Source organism: Cryptomeria japonica, chromosome 3, assembly GCF_030272615.1.
Source record: "Cryptomeria japonica chromosome 3, Sugi_1.0, whole genome shotgun sequence".
Classification (NCBI taxonomy): Eukaryota; Viridiplantae; Streptophyta; class Pinopsida; order Cupressales; family Cupressaceae; genus Cryptomeria; species Cryptomeria japonica.
The window spans coordinates 809,427,590-809,440,537 of NC_081407.1; the positions used below are offsets into that span (position 1 = coordinate 809,427,590).

Sequence of the window (12,948 nt, forward strand, 5' to 3'; positions counted from 1 at the left end):
TTTTGGGGACAACCTTAACTAAGATGTGTAATGCAAACAGAACATATTTTGACATTAAAATACCAACAATACTTCGGGCTTACCAGACAACATACAAACGAGCCACCTCAAACTCACCTTTTGAACTCATATATGGCCTCGAAGCTACTCTACCTATTAATTTTATTGTTAATAACCTCAAAATGGCAATCACAATCTAGCTTACAAAAGACAGCTTTGTCAAAGAACGACTTGAGTGACTAGACAAGCTAGAGGACAGACAACTTGCTAAAGGGCACCTATTAACAGAACAAAGAAGACAAAAAGCTTGGCATGATCGGAATTTGAGAATGAAACAATTCAAGCTTGGGGACATCATCCTGCTATATGACAGCAAGTTCAAAAAAGCAAAGCAAACTTAGCGTATGATGGCTCGGCTCCTATAGGATTAATGACACCCAAGAATCTAGTGCAATCCGGTTAGAAACCTTAGATGGCAAAATTTTACATTGTTATGTAAGTGGGGCAAGGTTGAAACACTTTCACCAAGACATCAGACAAAGTTAACTTGAGGACAAATCAAGGTTTTGTCAAGGGGATGATGTTGACTAGAAAACGAGATACAAACATAAGGGTGTAACCTAGAAACAGGAATCTGGAATATGTAGTTTGGAAGATAGAATATTCTTTAGGGATACCCTAATAGTAGATATAAGTATAGATGAAAGATCTATTCACCAGAATAGAAGAATAATAGAGAAGAGTTAGAACATATAGAAAAGATATAATACATAAGGAGATATAAGGGACTATACTTGATATATTGATAAATGAATATAAAGAGATCTAGTTCTTAAGCCGAATATAGTGTATGGTGTTTTCTTTTTGTTTGAGTCCTTAGAATAGATCCAACATAACTCTATTTCACCTCAAAAGAACTAAGTCCAATGTAATTAGACTACAATAGCAGGAATCCTTTGGGAACAGAACTCCAACCTGTCTCCTTCAAATTTCTTGCTAACACTAGGCATTAATATTCTATTTACAAACAACCAAACTATGTGTGAAAAGAGGTACATAGTTATAGGGGATCGTGGAGTTTAAAAGAAAAAAATTCCTTTAATTGTTGACCTGTGTAGGACTGGGACAATCAAGCCTAGTCTTTGGAAAGATTTTGAGCAAATTGTAAAGCCTTGTGGCTAGGCTGTGTACCTGTAATTAGATTGTAATGTGGGTTATAATCTAAATTTCTAAATGTTATTCTATATTGCATTTTATATTGTTGCATTTATGACTTGGTCCTTGTGTGGGACTGCTAAGATCAATTGCCTTTCACTGAGCTCCAAATCCTTGCTTGCATCAAGTGGTATCAAAGCCAAGGTTAGTTCATTAGGTTTATAAAGTGTCTGAAGGAGTCAATCTTGGAAAGCTTTAAAAAATTTGTTGCAAGTGAGAATCTTGTGACCACAACGAGCTAAAATAGAAGACATGGCTCATAGAGGCAAACTGATAGGTCAAAAAATAATGATATAGTAGAAATGTTAAGAGCAATGACAAAGACTGAAAGCAATAAAGGCAACACACAAAAGAGGAGTGCATATTTTAGACATGAGTGAAGATGATGATGATGATGATGAAGAAGAAGAAGCAATAGACCAAAATCGGAGAATGGAGGACTACATGAATAAACCATTCTTGAGAGCTATGTCACACATAAGAAACAAATCATAAATAAATATTCCATATTACAATGGGAGCCTGAATTCTGAGCTCATAAATTGGATTTCAGAAATGAAAAAATATTTTGAGTCTGAGTCAATATATAAACCCAACAAATGTAAAATTTGCTAGTATCAAGTTAAAAGGGCATACATCCTTGTGGTGGGATCATATGTAGGTGGATACGTAGAGAAAAGAAAAAGAGAAGATCTGATAATGGAAACGAATGGTTGCAAAACTGAAGATTAAATTCTTGCTATCAATTTACAGGTTGAATTTACTAAAGCAATTACAAATTTTAAAATAGAAAGAGATGAAGGCCAAGGAGCACACAAAAAAATCCTACAAGTTCAAAATTTGAACTATTTATTTTTAAAAAAAATTTAAAATAGACCAAGGTACATCAATGTACTTTGAATATCAATCCAAGATGAGATGAGTATGGTACTAGTAAGGATAGTAGAGCTCCCATCAATATGTTGTAAAGACAAGCAAAGAAAAGAAAAAGCGAAGATCTGATAATGGAATCGAATGGTTGCAAAATTGAAGATAAAATTCTTGCTATCAAACTATTGGTTGAATTTACTAAAGCAATTACAAAATTTGAAATAGAAAGAGATGAAGGCCAAGGAGTGCACAAAAAAATCCTACAAGTTCAAATTTTGAACTATTCGTGTAAAAAAATTTGAAAAATAGATTGCAAGGTGCATCAATGTACTTTGAATATCAATTCAAATTCAAAATGAGATGAGTATGGTCCTAGTAAGGATAGTAAAGGGGGCCTATCAATATGTTGTAAAGGCAAAAGAAAAGTTGCCAAGGAAGCAGCAAAATAATCCCAAAGGGAGAGGAAGAGGCCAAACTAAAAGCAGTAAAGAGTAACATTGAGAGACATGCACTCCTCAAAATAGTAATTCAATCCAAAATTCGAAGGGAGAGGAGCATACTTCAAGAGGAAGAGACAAAGGATTCATTTGTTATAAATGTGGAGAGGCTGGTCATAAAGCCTTTCAATGTCCTCAATTATAGCAGGATAATACTAGAAGAGGTGTGGCTAAGAACCGCATTGCTCAAGCATGCAAAGAAAGTGTTGCTTCAACTGAACACATGGAGGAGCTAGAACATAGTGAGGCTCTTATATTAAAAGAGTATTGTTGAAACCAAAATAAGAGGAGAAGGAACCAATTCAAAGAAGGAGACGTTTTAGAACCGTATGCAAATCTGGAGGAAATTTTTGCGAAGTCATTGTTGATAGTGGAAGCATAGATGATTTGGTGTCCAAAGAGATGGTGGAAAAACTCAAGCAAAAGAGGATCTAGCATCCTAATCCATACAAAGTATCATGGCTGCAGAAGGAGCATCAACTTTGTTAAGCAAACAATGTCTAGTTGATTTTCAGATTTGCGCTTATAAAAATGAAATCTTGTGCAATGTTATGCCTATGGATGTTTGCCATGCTTTGCTAGGAAGACCATGGTAGTCTAATCAAGATTGTATATGATGGAAGCAAGAATACTTATGCTATTATGAAGGATTGAAGCAAATATACTTTCAATCCATTAAAAGAAAATGAAGAGGTAGTCAGCAGTTCCACAATATGTTTGAATTTTGGACAATAGTTTTTAGACAAATTACAAGGAAATGGAACAACGGTTAAGATAAATGAAGTTTTCACAAAAGGTAAATAATTTCTTGGAGAAACATGCTAAAATTCCTTTCAAAGAGTTGTCAAAAGGATGTAGAGGGAAGGAAGTAAGTTTCAGACATATGCAAGAATTCCCTAAGGTAACAAAAGATTTAAAGAAGTATCCCTAAGCTCAAATGCAACATGCTTTTCAAGTTGGAGAGTTAGTCTTTGCTCATAAAAGAAAGAAAAAGAAAATGTTGGGACAATTTAAAATTTTGAAAAAGTTCACAACAGAAGACTGAGATAGAGCTCCCCAAGAAAATTGATATCTTACTGATTTTCAACAAGGCAGATTTGCATCCTTCCTTTAAGGATCAGTCAAGCATGGCAGTGCATAAAGATTTAAAATTGTGGGAAGAATGGGATGCAATAGAAATGGTGGTAGATTACCAATAGATTAAAAGACAAAAGGTGAATGTCTAATAGAGAGGAAGAAGGAAGCAAATAAAGAGACACTGTGCATCAAGAACAAGCATAGCATCTCAGTTCCGAGGTTTTCAAAATGTTCAAGAGCCTCAAGTTCATGGAACATTTTTCACTTATCCGATGTATCTGTTGCAGAAGCATCTGGGTCACCCACAATCCTACTCAACCAAAAACATGATCATTCCAATTTTGGCTTTTGCTTTAATTATTGTGTATTTTTAGATTCATTTGGTCTTTTTGCAAGGTCTATGATGCATTGTTTGTGTGTTTCAGACTCTAGAAATAAATGGAGTCCTGGCTAGCTCTTTTGACCTGTGTGGCAATCTTTTGCTGACAAATCTGAAACTGTTACTAGGGCCTGCACCACAGACCTTTCACCCTAACTATCGGGCAATCCTAATCAGATTGTGGGTGCATTACCTAAAGAGCCCTATGTTGGGCAATTTAATAAAGTCATGGGAAATATTCCCCCTGCAGTCTCTGAAAGAGCCTATTAAAGGCTAACTGCAGCCACATTGATGAGCAGTGGTTGTGTTATACCTGTGACGATAATTACCTTGCTGGACAGTAATTAAGTTATTAAATACCAGGCATTTACCTTCTCACACCTATTCTTGTTCAATCTTTCATGACTAATGAGAGTTCTCAGATCAGGCTATTATCGACTAGCAGTGTCTTCCCATGCTGGACACTAATATCCTCTTTAAAAACAAACAAGCTATGTGTGAAAAGAGGAATACAAGTACATGGGATCATGAAGTAGAGAAGCAGAAACTCCTTTAGTTGCTGGCCTGCCTAGGCATTGGAGAGATTCCAAGCAAATTGTAAAGCCTTGTGGCTGGGGTGCATGCCTGTAATTAGACTGTAATGTGAGTTCTGATCAAAATTTCTGAGTGTTATTATTCTATACTGCATTTGATCTTGCTACATTTGTGAGTTGGTTCTTGTGTGGGACTGCTAGGATCAGTTGCCTTTCACTAAGCTTCCAACAAATTAAACAACCAGTGTTGTCATCCCTTTGCTCAAAAGCGGCGATATCAACAACCCTTCAAATTACCACTCTATAATGATCAACCCTCTTTTTGGTAAACTTTTTGGGAGCATGATAGAAAGATGAATCAGTATTTGGGCTGAAAAGGAAAGAAAGAGGGTGAAAGGTCAAGCAGGCTTTCAGCCAAAACATTCTACCATTGACCATTGCATTACACTTAGACACTTGATTGAGAAGGTTTGGGATAAACAGGGAGGAGAGGTCTTTTGTTGCTTTGTGGACTTCAAAAAAGCTTTTGACACGGTACTATTGTGACGTTTTCACACATCGCCCCATTGCAAATGGGGACCCTTTGTTTTTTGCTTTTTAGGGTTTGTTTTTTTGGTCTTTTAGGGTTTTGTTAGTTAGCCTTTCCATTTTGAGTGTTGTCGGGGAGATCAATAGGATAGCAAGTCTGGCTTGAGTGATGTCCTGATCCTGAAATTTGGCTAAGTCTGGAATGTCCTGATCCTGAAATTTGACTAAGTCTGGAAACTGAAAAACCTCAAAAAACTAGATTTTGCAATATAACTCCTGGAGGTCTGAAACCACTCTCAAACATCCTGAAAGTATATATGGAATATAACTTAAAGTATAAGAATACTTAAATGTTATATTCCATAAAAATTATCCTGATAGAGAGTTCAAAAAGTCAAATTTCGCTCCTGTCCTTCACTGAGGATCCAGAGCGAATTTCGCTCCTGTCCCTCTCCAAGGGACCAAGGCGAAGTGCTCTTGTCCCTCACCAAGGGTCCAGGGCGAAAAGGCTTATTTGAGTCATTCCTGGCCTTGTTTGGTCAAATTGAAACATCAAAGGCATGGTGAAGGACGAAATGAGCATGATAGAGCATCCAGACTTGATCAAAGACAATGAAATGATGAAGTTTTTGCCTAGAAGGTCAAATTCGCTCCTGTCCCTCACTGAAGGACCAGAGCGATTTCCTTTATATACACATTTTTAGACTTTTCTTAGACTTGAACTTTTATTCATAGCATGAAGTAAGGTGAAATCTTCCCTAGCAAAGGAATTTCGAGATGAAAATTGTAGTGATTTGGCCTTGAGGACAAAAATCGCTCTTGTCCCTCACTGAAGGACCGGAGCTTGATTTTCAAATTTGCACTGTTCTTGCAAGATTAGGACAATTTTATGATTGGAAGAGATCAAGGAGGGCATGTTTTGTCCATTGAATATAATTTAAGCAGTCTACAAAGGAGTAAATCAACCCAAATGACAAAAAGTGCTCCCGTCCCTCACTGAAGGACCGTGCCACTTTTTCAAGTTTCTCCTATTTGTTTGATATTTTATGGCAAAACTTGACTTGGATGGGAAGGACGAAGGATGTTTTATGCCTTGGACGCAATTGAGAGATTTAAAGAACAAAAGGGTACGCCAAGATGTCAAAAGTGCTCCCGTCCCTCACTGAAGGACCGGAGCTTGAATTCCAAATTTGCATTATCCTTGCAAGATTTAAGTGATTTCGCGATTTGAAGAGGTCAAGGGAAGTATGTTTTGCCCGTTGAATATAACTTGAGTAGGCTACAAAGAAGAGAATCAACCCAAATGGCAATAGAAGCTCCTGTCCCTCTCCAAGGGACCAGAGCGATTTTCTCACAAGACAAATTTCTGGCAAAGGTAAAACAAGTTTCATGTTTGAGATGAATGAAGGAAGACGCAATCGATCCGTTGAAGATAATTTTCGAAGCTAGCAAAACACAAGTGAGCTTATAAATGCAAAATCGCTCCTGTCCCTCTCCCAGGGACCAGGGCGAAAAACACATTAGCTAACCTTCCTCTCCAAATTTGGACGAATCCAAGTCAAGACGCAAGGTCAAAATGATGTTTAAAAGGTTTCACGAAGGAATGAAGTAACAAAGGCCATCAAGTTGATGAAAAATGGCTAGGGCGCTCCTGTCCCTCTCCAAGGGACCAGAGCGAAATGTTCAACATGCCTAATAGCCTAACGATTGAAATACCATTTCTCATTTTCACGACTTAAGATAAAATGGAGAAAGCATGTTTTGTGCCTTAAAGGTAATTCAAGGACGATGAGATCAAGAATTTGCACAAACAACTAAATGGCGCTCCTGTCCTTCACTCAAGGACCAGGGCGAAAATGCCTTAAGGCAAGCTCCTTCCAAAGATCACATGAAATTGAACTCAAAATTCTAAGTAAAAATGCCATCTGGGACGTCAAAAATGAGGTATTGAACGTGAAAAACAAGAATTGCAAGGCTAAAGTGTAAGGGCGCTCCTATCCCTCTCCCAGGGACCAGAGCGATCTTGTTGATGTCCATTATCTTGCCATGCCTAGGCGCCAATATCATCTATGACACATTAAATGCCAATTTCGATAAAACCTTGAAATATTTTTGAAATTAAATTGACATTTAATAAGTGTGCAAAACATTTAATAATTAATTTATGCCTTTAAAAAAATCGAAATTTTAATTATAAAGGCATTTAAAATTAATTATTATTAATTTAAAAATAAAATTGGGGCGCTTGGGGTATTATCTATTATTTTTTGCAAAGTCGGCCTCTTTCTTTTTATTAATTTTATCTATTTTGAGCCCTATTTCACCAAGTCGGCCCATGGGAAATGAAATGGTGAGCGCTCTATATATTTGGGGTGTGTTTTTTTTCATTATTCAAATCATTCACTCATTGTTTCAAGTGCGATTTGGAGAAGCAAGGAAGGAGGTGCGAAATCTAGCTTGTGTGGAGTGAATTTCTACCAAGTGTGGAGGCTAAGGAAGGCGAAATTCATCTTGAAGGCTATTGGAGAGGCGTATTTCTTGCTAGTTTGGAGGATAATTTCCAGATTTTTTTGAAGACATTTGAAGGCGAATTTCCAGATTTTTGAAGAGAGGGGGCGCATTTTGCTAAAGGGAGTCTTGATCTACATTTTGCCTAGCGAATTCTCCTATTTTTGCATCATTTTTTTAGAATTAATTCCCAAGTGGAGGTATGGCGTAATCACCTTGGCACCATTTTTGAAGATTTAAATTTTGCTTTGAAAATCCTAAATTAGGAAATGATAACTCAAGATTTATCATGAAGTTTCCTAAATTGGAATCTTGAATCTTCCTTTTAAAGTTTAATTTTTAGATTTCAAGATATATTACTAATTTTGAAATGTTGTGTAGGTATCAAGATGGCGACTCCCAAACTCGAAGGATCTACAAGTCGGAAGGCTCTCATCAAGGAAAATCAAGCCAGATCAAGGACGGTCTCCTCCAGGACGATCAAGCAAGGACAAGGGCGACCTTCTTCGACCCAGCCTAGCATCGACAAGGACGGCCTTCTTTGGACTAACGTCATCAAGGGCGACTTCTCCAATCCAGTATTCCAAGGCAAGGTACATCAATCGTCCTGCACATCAAGGACACAAGAAGTCAGAACAAGGGTTCGTTGAAGAAGCAGATGGTACCAGATGAATTAATTAAAGCTAGCTTCTCAACAACATCAAGTTGAATATCTACCAAGTTACAAGTGTCAGACGAGGTGGCATCCTAGTCATCACTTCTCCAATCAGTGTGGTCCACCTCAGCATTTCCAGATTCAATGTACCTAACTCATGGAAGGTGGCACAAACTCCGATGTACCTACCCCAGCTATCCATTGGTGGAATTTTCTAGAGAGGACATGTGTCCAAGCAATACAATTTTATCATTGGTCAAGTATTAAATGTTATGTAATGGTTGTAACAAACCCTAATTAGGGTTTTCATTGTTGAATCTTGGCCATTGATCTCGAATTGATCTAAGCCATCGAATTGTATTGAAGGCACTATATAAGCCCTGGCATTTCATTTTGTAAAGGCAATTTTTAGCAGTTAGAAATAGTTAGAGAGTTGAAAATAGTTAGAATAGTTAGAGAATAGTTGGAAGCAATTAGAGTAGAGTAGAGAGAGAAGGCAAAGATTGTTGCCAAGATGTTGTTGTAAAAGACTTGTAACTTCATTGAAGAAATGGTGAAATTTATGGGTCGATTCGACAATTTGCATGGTCTTTATACTTCTCGTGTTTAATTTCATGTTATTAGATGAGTGGAAGAAATGTGCTTGATTGATGGTGGAATTCGTATATCCATACTACTAGCAGTTTGTTGATTGCAGACTTGCCTTGTGTAGTCAACTGGAATCATTCAGCTTAAGCTTAACTTCAATTGTCGCTTCTTCATTGATATGCATCAACCTGATGGTGTCTATGCCTGCAGTGATGATTTGAACATCATAAAGCTTTCCTTTGAAGATCGCACTAACCTTGTGGAGATGGTCCTGGGATGTCAAAACAAGACTTAGTTAGAATTTCATCGAAAATCAATCATTGCTCCTACATTCCTTAGTATTAGGATTAGATCTTCTCCTTGCCCTCATCTTTTTTCCTTTTTTCAAATCAAAGCTAGCAAGAGCCTGTGTTCCAGCAATATTCAAAGCAGATCAGACGTTCAATCATCAAATGTAAGTCCCCTTGTGATTCCAGCAAAATCACATCATACCACAGAGAGCTTATCCACACGTAGAGACCCTACATACAAGAACCTTGAAGTCATCCCGATTGAACCTTTTTGCGACATCTTCAGCATTCGGAGGCTTTACTCAAGAGAGGATAAGGTACCTTTAGGTATTTTATTCTGTGTTTGATAGTGTACAAAATACACGTCAACAGGTACCTAGAGGCAAACTATGGAGTAGAATGGAGGAATTGGAAATTCCAAAAGAGCTGTCCATAGGTTGTATGATCAAATTTGGGCCAAAATTCAAACCAAGCAAGGGTTATAGAATGCTTTGGAAGTGACATTGGGGTCAACCGTCAAACAAGGCTGCCCTTTATCTCCTACTTTATTTGGGATGTACATCGACTAATTAGAGGAATGGATTGACAAGTTTGGTGGTTGGGGGGTCCACTTGACCAGCTATGTAATAAAGTTGCTTTTATATGCAGATGATCTTATTTTAATGGCACAAACAGCTCATGATCTGATGGAACACTTGAAAGCTCTTGAATTTTTTTGCCAAGAGGTAGGAACGCAAGTGAATATGATCTTTACCCTAAAGAGAAAGATGGTTTATAGGGAATTTATTTTGATGGAAGTACCTTGCAAGTGGTCAATGATTACAAGTACCTTGGCCTTGATTTTCAGAATAAACTCAGTTGGGAAACATGTAGAGCAAAAAGGATACAAGGGAGATGGAAAGCCTTATACTCATTTCAAAATAGGTGCAAAAGAGACGAATTATGGGCTTGGAAAACTGAGAAAACTCTTTTTGGGCTGCTAGTGGTTCCGGTGGTACTTTATGGATGTGAAATTTGGGGTAGCAGCACATCAGCAAGAAAGTGGAGACAAATAGAGAGATTACAAAAACATTTAATCACACATAGTCTCGAGCTAAAGTCCTTTGTTTCTTCTAATTGTCTTGGCAGAAGCTGGGGCCTCTCCAATTGAGGCATTGGCTATGATCCAGTTGCTAAGTTATTTAAGAAGATTAGAGAACATGGAGCTGCATTGCTGGCCGAAGATGGTAGTAGAAGAGGAATTAGACAAAATGAAGAACACATGGATGAAACAAAACAATAAGTGGATGAACAAGTGGGGTATTAACATAAAAGAGTGCCCCAATAACAAAGGGGAAATAAAAAAGTATGTGCATTAAAGAAAGCATATGGTCAAGACAACTTGGGAGGGAAAAAGCATTCTCTGTAAAACATTTTAATCCCACATTCGACCATACTCAAAAGAACTACATAGGAGCGGAAATAAAATAAAAAGTGAAAATGTTATGGCTCAGTTAAAAAATTGTTCGCCAACTCAGAGGTGAAACCAAAAGATGAATGATACCTAAAGAAGAATGGACAGATAGAAAATGTTGTTATTGCACTCAATAAGTGGTGAAGATGGAATGGGATTACATCATGGAGTGTTCAGTTTACAAGAATATTCAAATCAATTACATTGAGACGCTAAATGTGAGCACCTTGACTAACCTGTTTGAGGAAGAAAGGATAACATAAGTTGCTGACTTCTTGATCAAGATAGATAGTACAAGATCCAGATACAGAAGGAAAAAGAAATTAAGTAGACAGGGTATTGCTAGTCTCTTATTCGTGGTTCCTTTGTGCTTATCTGATTTGCTGGCTATCCGTGGGTTCCATAGGTTGTTTGGCCTCGTGAGTGTTTTAAAAGCATTCATTCATTCAATCCTTGTCTGCATCATAAACCAATTTGGCCTAAAGGAAGAATCAGATGTGAAACGGAGACAAATAAAGAGATTCCAAAAGCATTTGATCATAAATAGTCTCAAAATCAATGCACTGGTTCCACATGAGATATTATTAATGATACAGGGATCCTTTGAAGGCAGCATCTATGATCCATATACTAGAAAACCTAAAGGAGGAGGATGACATACAGACTTGTCATCAGCCAAAACTGGTTGTGGAGAAAGAGATAAACAGAAGGAAAAACACCTGGATTAAACAGAACAAGAAGTGAATGAGTAACTTTCAGGAATATCCAAATACCAATCAAGACATATAGAGATATGTCATGGAAAATACCATGTGGACAAAACAACTTGGGCAGAAGAAGAGGTACTACATCAAGTAATTCAACCCCACCTACAAGCATGATCAAAAAGCCTACATGAGAACAGCAATCAAATAAAAGGTTAAAATACTGATAGCTCAAATAGCAAGTAATTCAAGGAACTCAACCCAGCTATGGCCATGACCAAAAAGCTTTACATAAAAGCAGAAGTCAAATGAAAACTGAAAATGTTGATAGCACAATTAAGAGCTAGTTCACACCTTCTCAGGTAGAAACCAACATATTCACAATGCGAAAAAAAGAACAGGAAGTAGATCCAAAATGGCAGAAACAAATGACAGAACATTATGGAATGCCCAGCTTACAAATAGTCTCAAATCAATTATACTTATATTTCAAGGGTTGCCACGTTGAGTGCCTTATTTGAACAGCAGAATTTTCTGAATAAGGTTCAATCGTATAGGATTCCACCTCAAGAAAGACATGACAATATCTCAAGCTTACTTTGGCAACCTTTCTTATGTGCAGCATTCATGTTAAATCCTGATTAATTTTCAAAGGTCACATACACTGTTTGATCTAACGGACATTATTAAAAACTCAACTCATTCATTCTCGTCTCTAATCTCATTCTATAGCATTACTACGTACTATCACATATTGACTAAACAAAGTAGATATGACAATTATGTGAGAACTTACAACAAAAGCAACACAAAACGGGTATTAAATAATTTTGTCAAAAATTCCGACACGACAAATTAAAAAAATATTAACATCATAATTTTGTACAAAAACCAACAAAACAAAAGAAATTTAAACTATAAAAGAGGCAATTACATGTCTATCTCCCACAGGAATACTAATTGAAACAGGCTGCAGAAATGGTTGCTCTGCCTTATTATCAGCCCCGTCCACGGTGTTCGAGCTCACAGTGTTAATCAGAATCTTTGAGTTTCTTTTGGCGGCTGGTTTAGAAGAGGCATCGCTATCTGTGGCTGTCTTGCCTTCGTCCTTGCACACAACTGGGTGAAGGGAGAAAAGGTTGCTCCCAATTCTGGAAATGGGGCGCCAGTTAGTTGAAGTAGTTGAATAGAGTTGGCGGCGACGAGCATGAGGAGGGAGAAAAGGTTGGGAAATGCACCTCAACGAAGAGGCTCCCACCATCATCTTTGATATTTTCACAGGACTATACCAGACCTGTGAAACGATATGCAGATAAAGGTTTATCCCCTCCCGCTGTCACAAATAATTGTAGATAATTTTTTATAAGATGATATATAGAAATTTAGCCTATACTCTTTACTTATTTGAATTGTGATATGACGATTTAATGTGTGGATTTTTACTCTATCTTTAGGTCTTCAATGGGTTTTAGCCTAAATCGTGTATTGTGCTTCTACATATGACCAAAGCTCGTTTAGTTTTATCTATTTAGGGAGCCGTTTGTGTTAGGTCAAGCGTGCAATTTTGACGGTCCAGATATCAAAATTTTATGACGGTTTGGTCATTTAAATATTTTTCTATAAATTATTATAAAAAAACATTTTGTTGAAA

At 37.2% G+C, this 12,948-nt stretch overlaps 1 protein-coding gene across 2 annotated transcripts in view; it reads right to left on the reverse strand.

Annotated features, from left to right (window-relative positions):
- The window catches only part of LOC131054346 (probable polyribonucleotide nucleotidyltransferase 1, chloroplastic), a 264,974-nt gene extending 252,287 nt beyond the window's left edge, over positions 1 to 12,687 (reverse strand). Inside the window, exon 1 of one of the 2 annotated variants that reach the window (XM_059218603.1) lies at positions 12,232 to 12,687. In XM_059218603.1, coding sequence (XP_059074586.1) covers positions 12,232 to 12,561 — 330 coding nt within the window. In that variant the 5' untranslated portion in view covers positions 12,562 to 12,687. The remainder of the gene's footprint in view (positions 1 to 12,231) is intronic. The other variant, XM_059218602.1, reaches the window with a different exon arrangement.
- Between the last annotated feature and the right edge of the window lie 261 nt (positions 12,688 to 12,948).